Source organism: Panulirus ornatus, chromosome 9 (assembly GCF_036320965.1).
Source record: "Panulirus ornatus isolate Po-2019 chromosome 9, ASM3632096v1, whole genome shotgun sequence".
NCBI classification, from domain to species: domain Eukaryota; kingdom Metazoa; phylum Arthropoda; class Malacostraca; order Decapoda; family Palinuridae; genus Panulirus; species Panulirus ornatus.
Genome location: NC_092232.1, coordinates 22,071,666 through 22,089,460, shown reverse-complemented (window position 1 = coordinate 22,089,460; position 17,795 = coordinate 22,071,666). Strand labels below are relative to the sequence as shown.

General features: G+C 39.1%; 1 protein-coding gene across 6 annotated transcripts in view; it reads left to right on the top strand.

Annotated features, from left to right (window-relative positions):
• The first annotated feature begins 582 nt into the window (after positions 1 to 582).
• The window catches only part of EndoG (Endonuclease G), a 63,190-nt gene continuing 45,977 nt past the window's right edge, over positions 583 to 17,795 (top strand). The window contains exons 1-3 of one of the 6 annotated variants that reach the window (XM_071664829.1): positions 583 to 745; positions 1,122 to 1,220; positions 13,147 to 13,392. In XM_071664829.1, coding sequence (XP_071520930.1) covers positions 1,122 to 1,220; positions 13,147 to 13,392 — 345 coding nt within the window. In that variant the 5' untranslated portion in view covers positions 583 to 745. Of the gene's footprint in view, positions 746 to 1,121; positions 1,221 to 7,344; positions 7,457 to 8,077; positions 8,102 to 8,752; positions 8,774 to 13,146; positions 13,393 to 17,795 lie in introns of those variants that run through there. The other 5 variants (XM_071664834.1, XM_071664835.1, XM_071664833.1 and 2 more) reach the window with 5 other exon arrangements.

Genomic DNA, 17,795 nt, shown 5'->3' with positions numbered 1-17,795 from the left:
TGTTAACGAGCGTTAATGAAATCACTTATGTTAACGGGCATTGATGAAATTACTTATGTTAACGAACGTTCATTCATAGTTCCCATAGAGGTATGGTTGGTAGGTCTGTTGCCCGGATACACTGTCCTAACATCAACTTTTACACCTAAGTCTTCACTTAGCGAAGCATAACGTGTCAACATATTTTTTGACCTGACACTTTTCAAAGACAGGCTTTTCGCTTCCTCCAGTATTTGTAAATACTTTCCTTTGTCTTTCATTAACCTCTCCATATTTCAGTTAAGGCCCGGCCGTGACGTGGACTTCTCTCCGTGACTGGAGCCGCCAACATAAAAAAGAAAATGCATTCGTATGATACTGTGTCAATCGCTTCGAGACGTCTGAATCAATGGTAAAAATATAAAACTTCAAATATAACCTTTTTTTTTTAATGAAATAGTATGATATTGCTCTTGAAAATATTCTGATATTCTTAAAACCTTATTTTCTATAATACTCTGAAATTTAGATTTTATCAATATTAAGTCTCTTGGCGGAAATGTACGACTACGTGGAGAGACAGCTGTCTTCGTGGCATGTATTTTGCTCCGGGGAGGGTCAGTTCAGTCTTCGTGTAGACGGGAGTGTTTTCCTCCAAGCCACAGCCGGTGTCGCCGTCTTGAGGAAATTCGCCTGCTAACGTGGAGAAAAAAAGTAATCAAAATCCGAGATATGGATTGCGTGGTCTTCATTCCTTGATCACTAGGTAAGTGTGCGGGAAAATTACAAATGTAGAAAGCGTTATTTCTGTTTATTTTACACTAGGATGATAATGTTATGCCTTAATGAACAACTGCTATCGTTACTCATGATGCAATGTGTGTTTAAAAAAGATTTCATAGATAACTATATATATAAAACTTCTTGATAGTGTTGAGTGACTATTTTGACCCACATACTCAATTTCGCTCCAGCCTACTCTATCATGTGGTACATCTTTTAGTAAATAGTAAAGGATACGTTGACCAACAAAACAAAGCACCTTGATTAGTTGTATATCAGGTTGTTAATAGGGTATATCTAAGTGTAGAACAATCTATTTTCATTCGAATGTGGAACTTCAACCAACACACGGGATCCAGATGCAATATGCTAAGGGTATCTGTGTTGTTGACCACCGATTTTTGCGGCGATCTGGACCAGCAGTTCTACAAACCATCTTATTATCCATCTTGGGAGAGGTTAGTTCCGAGCTTATGAATTTCTTTCGTGTTTTTCCAAGCGGGTTTCAGTTTGTTAGATACTCACGCATCCTCTTCTGACTGTAGGCTTCCTCGTCTAAACTTATATTTTTTAAGTCATGTTCGGTCTTGTGTATTTTCTCGTTGTTATATTTCTGTGCTTGGCTTTCCCAGAAACGATCTAGTCTTGCTTCAAAGGATTGTATTGATGGTGCTGTTATTACTTTCTGTGGTAGGCTGTTCCATGTTTCTACTGTTCATTGTGTAAACGAGTATTTCCTAATATCTAATCTTGATCTTGATTTATATTGTTTATGCTGATGCTCGCGAGTGATGAAGTCATCACAGGGTTGTATAAAATGGACACACACTTTCCTGATATTTTCCGGTTAGTATCTTGTACATCTTGATCATATCACCTCTAGCTTGCCTATGTGCTAGTGTTGGAAGGTTCAGTTTCTTGTTTGGTCATTCTTCGTGTGATGAAAGTGGTGATAGCCCCAGTACTTATTTGGTCGTTCTTCTCCGGACATTTTCTATAGCTTCGATTTGTTTCTTTAGATGTGGACACCATCATACTTGGTTGGCATACTCAAGATGAGGTTTCGCCAGTGCTGTGTATAGTGATTTAAAGGTTTTACAATCCGTGTATTCCATTGTTTTCCTTAGCATACCCATAACGGAGTTAGCCTTGTTGACCTTATCTGACATGTGTTGTTCAAATGACAATTTAGTGTCGATAGTCGCTCCAATAATCTTCTGTTTCTTCATACTCCATGGGTGGCAAACTCTCCAACAAAGTGTACGCTTTCCGTTGTACTTTCGATTTTCCAAGTCTCATAACTTTACATTTCATCGGGTGGAAGCATAGAAGCTATTTTTCTAACCATTCATATAGGGTATATATGTCTCTGTAAGTTGCCGCTATCGGTTTGCTGAAATATACCTCTAAATGCTTTGGTATCATCCGCAAAAGGCAAGTATCAGTACCTAAATTGGTGACTTCTGGCATGTCGTTAATTCTTAGTATAAACCGAATGGGACCTAGCACAGATCCTTGAAGTATTCCACTCGAGACTTCTTTCCATTCCGATTTTCCCCCATTTGCTGTTACATGCTGTTTCCGTCCAAGTATAAAGGATCTTATCTACGCACTGTCCTGACCAGTGATTTGGTATTTTTCTAGTTTATGAAGTAGGCGTAGTTGCGGGACTTTGTCATACGCATATTACAGCCACAAAACCCCCGCTGTCCAATATTCTGTCCATTTGTTTAGAACTTGTAGAAGTTGTAGCACTGTAGAACGACCGCTAATAAAGCCAAACTGATTCTTACTAAATAATGTATCTTTTCATGTGCTCATTTATCTTCTTATTAGTGTTGTTGACCACTGATTTTTGCTGCGATCTGCAACAATAATTCTTCAAACTATCATCTCATTCTTCATCTTGGGAGAAGTCAGTTCTGAGCTTATGAATTTGTTTCGTGTGTTTCCATGCCGGTTTCTGTTTGTCAGGGAAAATCTTAAGTCTTATAGTACCAAAGAAAGTGATCTATATGACGATTTCTCGAAATTGGTGCCATTGATTTTTTTTACAATATGTAGATTTCATAATGAATGTTGGATTTCAGGTGCAGCACTTGTAACTCCATCACTTTAAAGTTCTCGTAAAGTGGGCAGGGCTTTGAGGTCGAGGGACATTCTGATGTAAATACACAAAAAACGAACAGTTGAGTGTAGATAATGAATTCATAAAAGTTTCATCTACTTCAAGCCAATAATAAACGAACAAAAGGGACGCGTAATCGACGTCAATTTCTAATTAGATAGTTAACCGTCCTTCAAGCAGCTGACAAGACATTCACCTGACGCTTATTCGAATTCAATAGTTTTATTAGGCTCGTTGGTCGTTATACAAACTTAATCTATTAGAGAACAAGAAAAGGTGCCTTTAAGGTGTAGAAATACCTAAGTTCTTTTAAAACTTATGAAGCCTACGAAAGCTGCCATGCGTCATAACGTTTGAATCGGGCTGAATCCTAGTTTTGCAAATATTTTGAGTGAGTTGAGGTGTCTGTAGATTTAGCGGTCGAATTATTGTCTATGGGATCTGTCCCACACAGGATCAGCAGATTCTTATTGCTCAATAGACATATGAAATCACTGTTAACCTTTCATATCAAACGAATCATTGCCCGGGTAAGCAGAATCATAATTATAATAGAACTTACAAGGTATATGAAGTGTTGAAATAAACAAGTTTTATTGTTAAAAGGATTTTACATTACATGTCAATCATTTAAACTCATTACCCTACCCCTAAATACTTATCTAATGTCGAAAGATCGGTTGTAAAAGTGAAATCTGAGAATTAAACTCGTCACTCTTTCACAGTAATAATAGTGAATCCATACGAGCGAACAGAGATCATAAACACGGAAAACTAGCATCCGAACCGAAAAATTTTTCAGAAAAGCTTTGTACTTCAGCTGTACAGTATGACATTACCTAATGAACCTTGCGAAGCAGGTGGTATCCCTTTACCTGGGTAGGTCGACTGTGTCTTTTTTGTACATAAACTCTTCCTGGAATATTTAATGGATTTTCACAAAAATTATAAAGAATTTCTCACACACACACACATACACACACACACACACACACGTGTCAGTAAACAGTAAAACGTCACCCCTACATTTTAGTATTCTCTCTAAACGCCGATAATCACAGAAAACGTATAGAATTATGACGTCATAAATGGTAGCGAGAACTGCAAGACTGGACACAGCGAACATAGCGCATGAGAGCCGGCCAGATCCCAGCCCTTCAACTCCCACACCACTTCTCAGGTTCTCCTGGCCCTCTTCCTGGGAGGAGGTCGGGTTCTAGCCCTGTTCTCTGTTTTCATGGCCGTCCTCCATGCTGCTTCGCTCCCACACCGACCCTCTGTTTCTCCTGGCGATATCCTCTTGGACTTGGATCTGGCCCCCTTCTCGAGGGAGAGGTGGAATACATGCAGGAGTAGACGAGGGAGAGTTAGTGTTGGTGTGTGGAGGGTGACTGGCCGGCCGGCAAGCAGAGCGTGTAGATAGGAAAATTCAAACTACCCACCATTACATATCTAAACTCGCCCAAAATCTTTCCATTAACCTCATCTTTAATTTCATCCTTATCCACAACACTTTCTAACAGAACCCCAGAGACAGGACAACCACTTTCCACAGAACAATGATAAAAAAAAAAAGCAATTCATGCTAATCTCCTAAACCAGCCATCAAATTCATGAAGAAACTCGTTCTGAATCTCGCTCATATGATATTACATGAATCTCTCCTTAAACCTCATTTCAAATTCTACTAAATTACCACAGAGGGAAAAGGCGTAGAGAGGGAAGTTCAGACTACGATTCATCTTCAAATTACATTTAAATACACCCATAACCTCACACACAACCTTTTTCATGATCCTCACCATTAACTTCAACATCAACCACAACAATTCCTCCTGGCGGTGCCCCCACAGGACACGAACAGAATTAAGCATTTCAGGCCAATCTTTCATATTTCTTATGTAAATGTATCATTTAGCCTGTGTTTAATTATTCTTTTCTGTCTTTGATAACTTTTTTAGCCTTATCTGTATTTAGCGCTCTTGGCTACTTAAAAGTAAATCTAGCTGTATTCATAAGTATGACTTGGCAACTCTGCTCAACACATGTGCTAGGCACAGAGAAATTTTTTGATTTAGGGAATTTCTAATGTTTACAGGGAAGAAGTTTGAAAACGCCGAAATTTAGGAAAAAATGACCTATTTATGAAAAAATTAGTTTGATCAATATATTTTAGTTTAATAATTAAATTCTTAACTAACAGAGAGAGAGAGAGAGAGAGAGAGAGAGAGAGAGAGAGAGAGAGAGAGAGAGAGAGATATGCGTTCAGGCGGATGTGTCCCTTGGTACCCTTTACTCTTGGACTCTAGCTGGTTTACAACACTTGACGATTTCATTTGGCCTCTAGGCCGTTCTCGGAGTCTGAACATTTACCTGTTGCAGAGAACTAATAGCTATGACCTCTTCATATACTCCCCTTCCTCCTAAATGAAAACGTCAGACCTACACTTGATATAAGGAGAAAAATAGGAAAGTTATCGCATTTTTAAAGTGCCTAACCTCAGGTATATAGGGACCGCAATACTTCCTTCCTAAGCTCTGCAAATCTGACGGGAAAGCAGGTAAATCAGAGACAAGAGAAACATGCAGCTGGAGCGATGACTGTGAAGAATGAGGATCGTGTTAAGAATACAATGAGTGTACTTGATATGCCAGCTATTAGTAGGTACAGCAGGCAAGATGAATAAAAAAAAAATGAAGGTAAGATAATGTTAACTAGTGTTATCTAATCTTTACTTGCTCTCTCATTTGTTGTACCTAATCGCATTGTTCCAGCATTGTTAAAGGTATTATGTCCTGACTCTGAAATAGAAAAAGAGGAAGATTGCAGTTGGACAAAAATAAACTATGTAAAAAAAAAAAGATAATCGTTAATCATAGAAAATGAGATGAATGACATACTCTTCTAAGCAACAATTGTCTTTGATGATAGCCAAGGCTGCACCAAACATGTCTCTCGTAGTCAGGGTAGATACTTCTGAAGGAATAAGTGAATTATCAACACTAGTTCCATTAGGAAGTGCTACAGCTTCGCTTTTATGAACTAGTTAAGTTTGTATTTAGTGATGTAAATATACCCTGTAAATAGTGACATGTGTGAAAGTTTTGGCCACATGTCAGCAATTTGAAGAAAGTGCGAGTGTTGTGATGGGATTTCATCACTCAAGTTCAACACTGATAAAACAAGACTTGTCCATTCTGTGTGTGATGAAATACATAAGCCATTAGTTTTATTTGTGAGGGTCATAAGCGTGCACGTCATTACTAAGATAGGCTGAAGATATAACTCGTGATATATATTACTATTTTTGTCTCCCAAGCCGCCCATGAACCCTGTTCCAAAAATTTACTTCTATGCAGTCCCATAAGAAGCTACATTTATGCCACACTAGATGGCCGTCATTGTATTGTCTTGTAAAACGGCTTCTCGAAAAACTACATGGTTTTTTTTTTTTTCTAACGAGCATCTATGGAGGATCGACCACTGGCTGTTGAATATATCATACAAAAATCTGATTATCCAACCAGTAGTCTGTAGTCTGTACTTGCAGTTTCTCGATTCAGCCTTACCCCACTTCAGTGACTTAAGTAAGATTCAGGCTGTGGATGCACAGATTTATATTCGTGAAACCAACCAAGCGCCCCAGGGTCCACACCACTATCAAGGGTGACTTTGAGAGATCAAGCCAATATCCTTCCAAGACTTGTACCTTGAAGGTAAGGTAAGATTTGTCACTCCAGACAAGCCTACCAGATCTTGATCTGCTGCATCACTTCAGATTTGCAAAGGTTTAATTTCAAAGATTCATTGATCCGCAAGTATTTTTTGGAAACCTGCCTCCATCTGCGGCACTTTTAACATCCCATTTTCCAAGCATGGTACCTGAAGACAAAAATGTTCTTGATGGGGAGTGGTACATGTACGGAAATAAATGTAGATAGTGACATGTGTGAAAGTTTTGGCCACGTGTCAACAATTTGAAGAAAGGCGTTGTTATACCATTATTTCCACTACCAAAAAAGTTCATGAAAAACCTATTAAGTATACTTCAATGTCAACGTTGAAAGGGTGTTTTCCCGAATCTATTTCGGTAAAATATTAGTGACAAATTCATTAAACACAAACATATTGAACGGGATACTTCACGCCAAAAGAACCTTCGAAATTTCACCCTTTGACAAGTTAGAGGTAATTAATACCTTCTCGCAAGATGATGGATCAGATTTACAAAGCTAAAGACCTTTAGCAGAATATCTACAAAAAAAGTGAGTACTTTCTGCCTTTGATTACTACAAGTAGTAATTCGTGATTATGTATCATGTCATACATCAACACAGACACACACACACACACACACAATTATATGATATAGATAGATAGATAGATAATCATAGGGAAATTCCATAGCAAAAGGGGAAATTTTTAGAGAAAATCTAGGGAATTTCTGGTAACTAGACCTGGCAACACTGACGCAACAGTCGTGTAAACATTGTGGTGACCAGATAAAAGTATCCCTTGTGCGATAAACTTTTAAACGGATTATTTTGTTTTCTTATAATATAAAGGTTAGTCTTCACTCTGTATTAAAATTCTGATTTTAGCTCTGCATCATTAGGCTTGAATAATGTGTGATTTTCTTATGCTGTTATTGAATAATGGTTCGAAAATGAATATATATTATGGAGCATGATTTAAAAATTTTTAGAAAATACATTTTTTTATAATTTTGGTATGATTTGAAGAGTTGTGTTTTCAGAAGAAATATATTTAAGGCCTACATCGATGCTAGCTTTGGGAAATATTTACCCCCAGTGTTTTATATATACTTCGTAATGGATATAGAAGTACCTGCGGAGCATGAATTAGAGGGTTATATTTTATGTATGTTAAAAGTAAATGAGGGTTATGTATATTGTGGAAAATGTGCCTTTGATTAACCTAAGATTACTTAAAACCCTTGTAAAATATTGAGAACCTTTGAAAACCTCACCTTGAGTCTTGAGTTATGGTAGAATATTTATGTATCAGTCATTAAGCATGGTGAATATATTTCTAAGTAGTTATTATGCTTAATAGGCAAGATCTGTATCATTCACTTCGGTGAGTAATCTTTCTCGGTAGCTCAAACGTTATTTTGCCGACTCTACAGATTGGTTCAGATGTTGTTTTGCCGACTATCTTGAATATCCTTTGAGTAACTGATGCTAATGGTAAAAGATGAAGTATCTCTTCGCTGGTAATAGCTTTGGGAAATGGCTAATGATATCATTTCTCTATTTTAGTGATATGATTCGGTCATGCTCATGAAAATACAGATGACGCACTGAGTGGCCATTTAATTTTCAGCAGAAAACAAGAATGATTATTGTTGGTATATTTCTACAATCCCATATGGGCATTGTGTTGTAGTGGTTAGCGTTCTTGACTGTGATACATTCACGGGCCGCCCAGGATAGAGCGCCTATGATCGAATTTGAATACAGCTGTCAATCCACAGTCAACTCAGCTGTTCATCCATCCCTAGGGGCTGGTTGGAAAAATGGGCAATTGGCTCAGGCTAGGGTACCTTGCTTACCTGTGAATATATATATATATATATATATATATATATATATATATATATATATATATATATATATATATATATATTGCATTAATAAACTGATATTTTACTAATATCTATTTTTACATTGATTAGCCCTACAGCTCATAGCTCACTTAGCTATTTATCCATCCTCTGGTTGATAGATAAATTGGTATGAACTTTGGTTGAGGAAGAGTACTGCAGATCTGACTGGCTGATCCAACCCACAGCTAATAGCTTGTCTTTAGTTGGTCCAAAGTTGTACACATCTGGGGATCTGGTTCCAACTCATATGCTGGTGAGCCTATCCTGCAAAGGGTTGATACCTTACTTTTACTGTTTTTGGCTTTATCTCCTTATTTTTCCAAATATTTTTTTTTTTCTTTCTTTTTTTTTTATACCTTGTCGCTGTCTCCCGCGTTTGCGAGGTAGCGCAAGGAAACAGACGAAAGAAATGGCCCAACCCCCCCCATACACATGTATATACATACGTCCACACACGCAAATATACATACCTACACAGCTTTCCATGGTTTACCCCAGACGCTTCACATGCCTTGATTCAATCCACTGACAGCACGTCAGCCCCGGTATACCACATCGCTCCAATTCACTCTATTCCTTGCCCTCCTTTCACCCTCCTGCATGTTCAGGCCCCGATCACACAAAATCTTTTTCACTCCATCCTTCCACCTCCAACTAGGTCTCCCTCTTCTCCTTGTTCCCTCCACCTCCGACACATATATCCTCTTGGTCAATCTTTCCTCACTCATCCTCTCCATGTGCCCAAACCACTTCAAAACACCCTCTTCTGCTCTCTCAACCACGCTCTTTTTATTTCCACACATCTCTCTTACCCTTACGTTACTCACTCGATCAAACCACCTCGCACCACACATTGTCCTCAAACATCTCATTTCCAGCACATCCATCCTCCTGCGCACAACTCTATCCATAGCCCACGCCTCGCAACCATACAACATTGTTGGAACCACTATTCCTTCAAACATACCCATTTTTGCTTTCCGAGATAATGTTCTCGACTTCCACACATTCTTCAAGGCCCCCAGAATTTTCGCCCCCTCCCCCACCCTATGATCCACTTCCGCTTCCATGGTTCCATCCGCTGCCAGATCCACTCCCAGATATCTAAAACACTTCACTTCCTCCAGTTTTTCTCCATTCAAACTCACCTCCCAATTGACTTGACCCTCAACCCTACTGTACCTAATAACCTTGCTCTTATTCACATTTACTCTTAACTTTCTTCTTCCACACACTTTACCAAACTCAGTCACCAGCTTCTGCAGTTTCACACATGAATCAGCCACCAGCGCTGTGTCATCAGCGAACAACAACTGACTCACTTCCCAAGCTCTCTCATCCCCAACAGACTTCATACTTGCCCCTCTTTCCAAAACTCTTGCATTTACCTCCCTAACAACCCCATCCATAAACAAATTAAACAACCATGGAGACATCACACACCCCTGCCGCAAACCTACATTCACTGAGAACCAATCACTTTCCTCTCTTCCTACACGTACACATGCCTTACATCCTCGATAAAAACTTTTCACTGCTTCTAACAACTTTCCTCCCACACCATATATTCTTAATACCTTCCACAGAGCATCTCTATCAACTCTATCATATGCCTTCTCCAGATCCATAAATGCTACATACAAATCCATTTGCTTTTCTAGGTATTTCTCACATACATTCTTCAAAGCAAACACCTGATCCACACATCCTCTACCACTTCTGAAACCACACTGCTCTTCCCCAATCTGATGCTCTGTACATGCCTTCACCCTCTCAATCAATACCCTCCCATATAATTTACCAGGAATACTCAACAAACTTATACCTCTGTAATTTGAGCACTCACTCTTATCCCCTTTGCCTTTGTACAATGGCACTCTGCACGCATTCCGCCAATCCTCAGGCACCTCACCATGAGTCATACATACATTAAATAACCTTACCAACCAGTCAACAATACAGTCACCCCCTTTTTTAATAAATTCCACTGCAATACCATCCAAACCTGCTGCCTTGCCGGCTTTCATCTTCCGCAAAGCTTTCACTACCTCTTCTCTGTTTACCAAATCATTTTCCCTAACCCTCTCACTTTGCACACCACCTCGACGAAAACACCCTATATCTGCCACTCTATCATCAAACACATTCAACAAACCTTCGAAATACTCACTCCATCTCCTTCTCACATCACCACTACTTGTTATCACCTCCCCATTTGCGCCCTTCACTGAAGTTCCCATTTGCTCCCTTGTCTTACGCACTTTATTTACCTCCTTCCAGAACATCTTTTTATTCTCCCTAAAATTTAATGATATTCTCTCACCCCAACTCTCATTTGCCCTTTTTTTCACCTCTTGCACCTTTCTCTTGACCTCCTGTCTTTCTTTTATACATCTCCCACTCAATTGCATTTTTTCCCTGCAAAAATCGTCCAAATGCCTCTCTCTTCTCTTTCACTAATACTCTTACTTCTTCATCCCACCACTCACTACCCTTTCTAATCAACCCACCTCCCACTCTTCTCATGCCACAAGCATCTTTTGCGCAATCCATCACTGATTCCCTAAAAACATCCCATTCCTCCCCCACTCCCCTTACTTCCATTGTTCTCACCTTTTTCCATTCTGTACTCAGTCTCTCCTGGTACTTCCTCACACAGGTCTCCTTCTCAAGCTCACTTACTCTCACCACCCTCTTCACCCCAACATTCACTCTTCTTTTCTGAAAACCCATACAAATCTTCACCTTAGCCTCCACAAGATAATGATCAGACATCCCTCCAGTTGCACCTCTCAGCACATTAACATCCAAAAGTCTCTCTTTCGCACGCCTGTCAATTAACACGTAATCCAATAACGCTCTCTGGCCATGTCTCCTACTTACATAAGTATACTTATGTATATCTCGCTTTTTAAACCAGGTATACTTGACCTTTATTTATTGCCTTATTTAACATTGTTTTAATTAGATGTACAAATATGATACACAAATAAAGAAAAGGATTAAAACAAAAATTCTTTTAGTGAATGAAGGTAACTGTTCCTCTAACTAGATATAACACACATACATATTCACTATTCTCACCATGTGCCAGTCAAACAGCATGTTATGAGGCTTACAACAAAAATTCCTTTAGTGAATGAAGGTAACTGTACCCGTAACTAGATAAAACACATATTCACTATTCTCACCATGTGCCAGTGAAACAGCATGTTATGAGGATGGACAAGAAAAAATCAGCCCACCTGTGGATGACTAGTAACCAGTAAAATAAGCAGCTGTGTTTTACTCTCAGGCATTTTTGTGACTAGAAGCCTTACATGAATTGTGTTTATGTTCAAGATTACTTCACAATAGTCACTGTAGTTCAGTGCTTGGAATGCACAAGAATGTATATAGTGAAGTCACAAATCATTGGAGTAACACAGCTGTTAGTAAGGTCACTAGCTGATAACCACTTAGGTGTGATTGATTATGAGTCTTGACTGTCAAGCTAAATACACAGTCTCTATCTGGAGAAACATTTTAGTAAGTAACTTACCAATAAAGAAATAAACTCTTGAAATTTTAATGAAGGAATCAGTTACGTATACTGATAAGATTACTTAGTAAGTAATGGACAGGAATCGTGACCAGTTGCACAGTTATCAGTGACATTGAATGCTTGCCACACATAAGCTGTTATCAGGGAACTTTGTGCAAATGGGCCTCATGAAATTCAGTTCATGAGTTTCTTGTTACTTACAGTAGATTGTAGATGTGTTGGCCCCAATGAATCCATATGTTGACTATAGCTTTGTCAAAACAGGAGCTCATCAGATGGGTGCCATGCAGATTTATATGCAAATTATACCCTGCGGCGATGATGGTGATGCTAGTGCTGTAGATTATAAATGCTGGCATAGCTGGGGTGATAGAAGTAAGCTCAGCGCTGTGGGCTGGTATTGTACGGCAGAAGTACTGTGTAGTTCACAGATGTGGCATAGCTGTGAGATAGTACTGTAGATTGGAGGTGCCATTGTAGCTCTTTAGCATTATGTAACTGGCTTTATAAAAGGTAGTGAAATGTAGCATTATAATAGTGAGTTAGATGTGAGCTGTTTGAAGCAGAAGCTATATATGTATGTAATCAGCAGTCTCATGATGGGAGAGCGATGCTGCCACCAATCAATGTAAAGAATTCTAAAACATTGGTACTGTGGCATCTGATTGATGGAAATATCACATGGGAGGAGGGGCTCTAGGGAGCCAAGTGCCAACCATTTTCCAGGGCCTATATCAGCTCCTAGCAGCTTTATCCAAAACCAACTCATCATACTATTCCTGAGATTTCAGCTTTACTTACTGCAAAGTAGCCCAACTAAACTCAATCAGTCCTAATTTGACAATCCAACACAGACACAATGGTTAAGAAATTATTAGTCTTCACCATCAAACTTACATTATACAGCTTGGTGCCAACCAGTCCAGTGTGACATAACATTTAGTTCAAAACTTGTTGGTATGTAAAAAAATTGGGCTGTCACTAGATTTTCAGAAATCTTATGAATTCAAGAAAAATTTTGAGTGAGAGGTTAGGATTTTACTGTATAATATTCTGACATTTGCTTTTGTATTCTTTACCAGATAACCAAGGTATATTTACAAAAAATGACAAAACTACTGAGAAGAGTATCACAGCTGACTGCTCTTGGAGGTGCTGCTGGAGTGGGCTGGCTTTTGGGTAGTAATCATTCACACAAGTCAAGTTTATTGCAGTCTCTCCCATTTTTCGACACTTTATCTGCTGCTGCTCCTCAGGGAAGTATTATCAGCACTGAAGCCACAGATATTGTCCCACCACCTTCACCAAATGCTTCACGGATATCACAGGTTTGCATTAAGAATCCTACCAGAATTCATCCGCAGATTAGAAAGTAAATGTTGAAAGCAAAGATTTTTTGAAATAAAAATCAGAATACTTGCTATGCACTTTGTATGTGTGAACTTGCAATGCATCTTTGAATAATCCTGTCTTTATCATATCATCATACTGTATTAACTTTCATACATCATTTCACTTGTAATTCTTTATGTTTATCCCTTCTTATTGACTTTTTCTGCATTAGACATTTCACTATGGAAATATATTAAGTATCTTTCCCAACTGTTACATATAGCAGATTGACAATATTGCATGGAAGTCAGATTACTAATACCTTTTGAAGTGACAGCCCTTCCCTCTTGCCAGTGGCTCCTAGGAGTTTTCTAGTAATGAACATTTTCATGAGAATGTCAAAGCAAATATAGTAGACAATTGATTCTAACTGTTACCAAATTGAAATAAAGGATATTGTTATGTGAAGTGGACCATTTTTCATTAGCTGTTTATTAGTCTTGGTTATGCTCACTAACCTAGGCAGTATTAGAGCATCAGTGTCTTGAGGTCCTTAGATTGTCATTAGATTTAAAGGCATGCTTTTCGAATTCTGAAAATGAATTCGAATATCTGGAGGTTCAGGTATATTCCATATTCCCTTTTGACTGATACAAGTAAGTGAATTTATTTTAACCAGAATCATGTCCATAGGATTTAGTTTTTGTCAAATGTATGTTTCAATGGGGCATTTGAAACCTCCAGTTTTTGCTGCATGTACCTCTTCTAGACACTTATGTTTAAGCTGATTATTATATCAACTGATCAGTTGAATTGTAAGATGTAGCTGTTGAATTGATTTAGTGAGAATAATCCGAAGAGAATATTTGAAATAATTAATTCGGAGTGATGATATAAGTGATCTGGTAATGAAGAGGTAGAATGAGAGGTCAGGAGATGTGATGTGGAGGATGGAAAAATTTTACAAAAGAGGAGGTGGATGGTTATAGTTGATTAAGGAAGAGTGGAAGGGAAGCTGCAGTCAATTCTATTTGGAAACATTATGGCAGCATGGAAAAGTGATGTGCTTGATGACTGAATGTAGATTTATATTTTTCCTGTTTAGTCCACAAAACCTGGTGCAATCCTCATCACTTTTCACTCTGTTCATGACCTTTGCATCCATCAGGTTGGAGTCCTTACCTGTAGGCAAATCATTTGCACAGATCAAGAAGAGTAAAGGTCTCAGAACTAAACCCTGTAGCACTTTCCCCTGGTCGCTTCATTTGATTTGGAAAAGGTTCCTCTAACTTGCATCCTCTGTTATCTCCCACTGAGGTGATATATCCATCATAGGAGTTTTTTCCTTATTCCTCCTTAATGATCCAGCCTCTTAATCAGCCTTCCAAGCATTGCAGTGACGAATGCTTTCTGGCAGCTCCAGATGCAAACAGTCCACTCAACCTTCCCTTTTGTCCAGAACTGATCTCACTGTCTTGTGGGACTCAAAGAAATTAGGTACATGACCTGTTTTCCGTAATACCTTGTTGTCTTTAACTGAGGTAATTTTTCCTTCATAGAAAGTCATTCACATGCTTTAAAAAGATCTTTTCCAGAGTCTTAAACACCACACTCCATAATGAGATGGGTCACCCTCCATATATACAGGTGCGACATTTGCCCTTTTCCATTCCATTGGCACTTTTTTTTTAAGTTTATTATTCCTTCTTTCTTATGCTTCTATATTCATTCCATGCTGTTTTAGCACTTGGAAGTACTGGTTGATTGGAGTGCCACCTACATCCTCACCACTGCACATCTCTAAGATCCTCAGTTTTTTGACATGTTTTATTAAATCTTTCTTTCCTCATCATACCATTCCTTTGTATTTGAGGCTTGAGGTTTCCATGTCTGCTTTAATGTAAATTTCACAGAACTCCCAGCCTCAAAGAGCTGAGGTTTTAGTTTCATTGAATATATCTCATTATGTCCTGTGTCACCTCTGCTCTTTTCATTTCATTGTTTTTCACATAGTCAAACTGAAGTATTATATGATCACTTCTTCCATTTAGTGTTTGTTCTCAATATCCTTGCTAGTTATTATTATTTTGTTATACTTTGTCGCTGTCTTCTGTGTTAGCAATGTAGCGCAAGTAAACAGACAAAAGAATGGCCCAACCCTCTCACATACACATGTATGTACATAAACACCCACACACGCACATATACATGCCTATACATTTCGATGTATACATACATATACATACACAGACATGTACATATATACACATGTACATATTCATACTTGCTGCCTTCATCCATTCCCGCTGCCACCCCACCACACATGAAATGGCACCCCTCTCCCCCCGCGTGTGCGCGAGGTAGCGCTAGGAAAAGACAACAAAGGCCACATTGGTTCACACTCAGTCTTTAGCTGTCATGCGTAATGCACCTAAACCACAGCTCCCTTTCCACATCCAGGCTCCACAAAACTTTCCATGCTTTACCCCAGACGCTTCACATGCCCTGGTTCAATCCATTGACAGCATGTCAACCCCGGAATACCACATCGTTCCAATTCACTCTATTCCTTGCACGCCTTTCACCCTCTTGTATGTTCAGGCCCTGATTGCTCAAAATCTTTTTGACTCCATCCTTCCACCTTCAATTTGGTCTCCCACTTGTTCCCTCCACCTCTGATGCATATATATCCTTTTTGTCAATCTTTCCTTACTCATTCTCTCCCATGTAACCAAACATTTCAATACACCCTCTTCTGCTCTCTCAACCACACTCTTTTTATTACTACACATCTCTCTTACCCTTTCATTACTTACTCAATTAAACCACCTCACACCACATATTGTCCTCAAACATCTCATTTCCAACACATCCACCCTCTTCCGCACAACTCTATCTATAGCCCATGCCTCGCAATCATGTAACATTGTTGGAACCACTATTCCTTCAAACATAACCATTTTTCCTCTCTGATATAACGTTCTTGCCTTCCACACATTCTTCAACGCTCCCAGAGCCTTAGCCCCCTCTTCTGTTGAACACCATCTGTCCAGTATCTCTCCTAATATCTTACTTCTCTCAGAGACATAGTTGTGTAATGATGTTCTCACTTGTCCCATTTTCATATCCATCTATAATCTCCACTCATGATTCCTATTCAGAGGTGGTGTTTGTGCTTATTCCAACATCAGCAAGCCTGTTACATTCCTCAAGGACCTTGAGTTCCCAAACTTTGTTGTTATGTGGCTCAGAGTCTGTCTTTCCCAACTACCCCACTTTTGCCCTGTTTCTCCTGTTCTTCTAATTCTATGAATTTTATATCTTCCTGTGACTATCTAACACCTGCCGTGAGACTGTAGCATCCTCTCACCTGCAAGCTGAGATCCTTAACCTTGCAGATTTCAGTGTTCACCACAGGGAATGGTTGAATTCCTCCCATCTGGATGGTGGAGAGATTGAAGCTCTCATATTCTTCATTTTCAATGATTTGGAGCATGTTACCTCCCATCCTACCCATATTCCAGATCTCTGTGACCTTTTTCCTAATATTCTGGATTTGTTTTTTTACCTCAAAATCATCCCTCTTTAAGTACACATTCTCACCCACAGTTGGTTCATCTGATCACACACTCATAAATGTATATGATTTAATGGCACCACCCCATCCAGCAGCCCCATCTAAGCATAGATAATGACACCTTAACAAAGCTTTCTGGAATAACTTGCATAACTTCTTTTCTGACTTTCTTTAGGTAAATTACTGTCTCCTGTGTGGTGATGCTTTTGTCTCCACCAAATGCATAGTAGAGGTTATTCTCCCAGTAATGGAATCATTTATCCCTTCTTCCTCCAAGATGACCTCTTCATCCAATCCATGGATCAGCACTTCCTGTTCTGAGGCCATTCAGGCAAGAGATCAGGCACATTAGGCTAAGAAAAACTTTTCTTTCCTCTGACTCCCTTTCAGCCTTTATCAGTCCCCATAATCATTACAAGCAAATGTTCCACGAGACGAAGCGTTACTTTATTCAAGGAATTGCAATAACCTCGCCTAGTCATCCACTGATAGGTTTTTCTGTCTTTAGCTAAGGGCATCTCTAAATATGTTCTACCTTTCCTTCACTTTTCCATTCTGATGGTATTATAGTTGTCTCTCCTGTAGACAAAGCAACCTTCTTTGATTCCCGTTTCTCCTCTACATCCATCTTGGATGACTCTAACATTCCTTTACTCCCTGATACTTCTTGTACAAATCCCATGCCCCTCAATGTAATCTCTTCTTGAACTGTCCGAAAAACTGCCTCTCTCTCTCTCTGGACACGAGCAAGGTCCTGATGGCATCCATCCCCATGTGCTGAAAGAGTGTGCCTTTGAACTTGCACCTGTACTTGCTCATCTG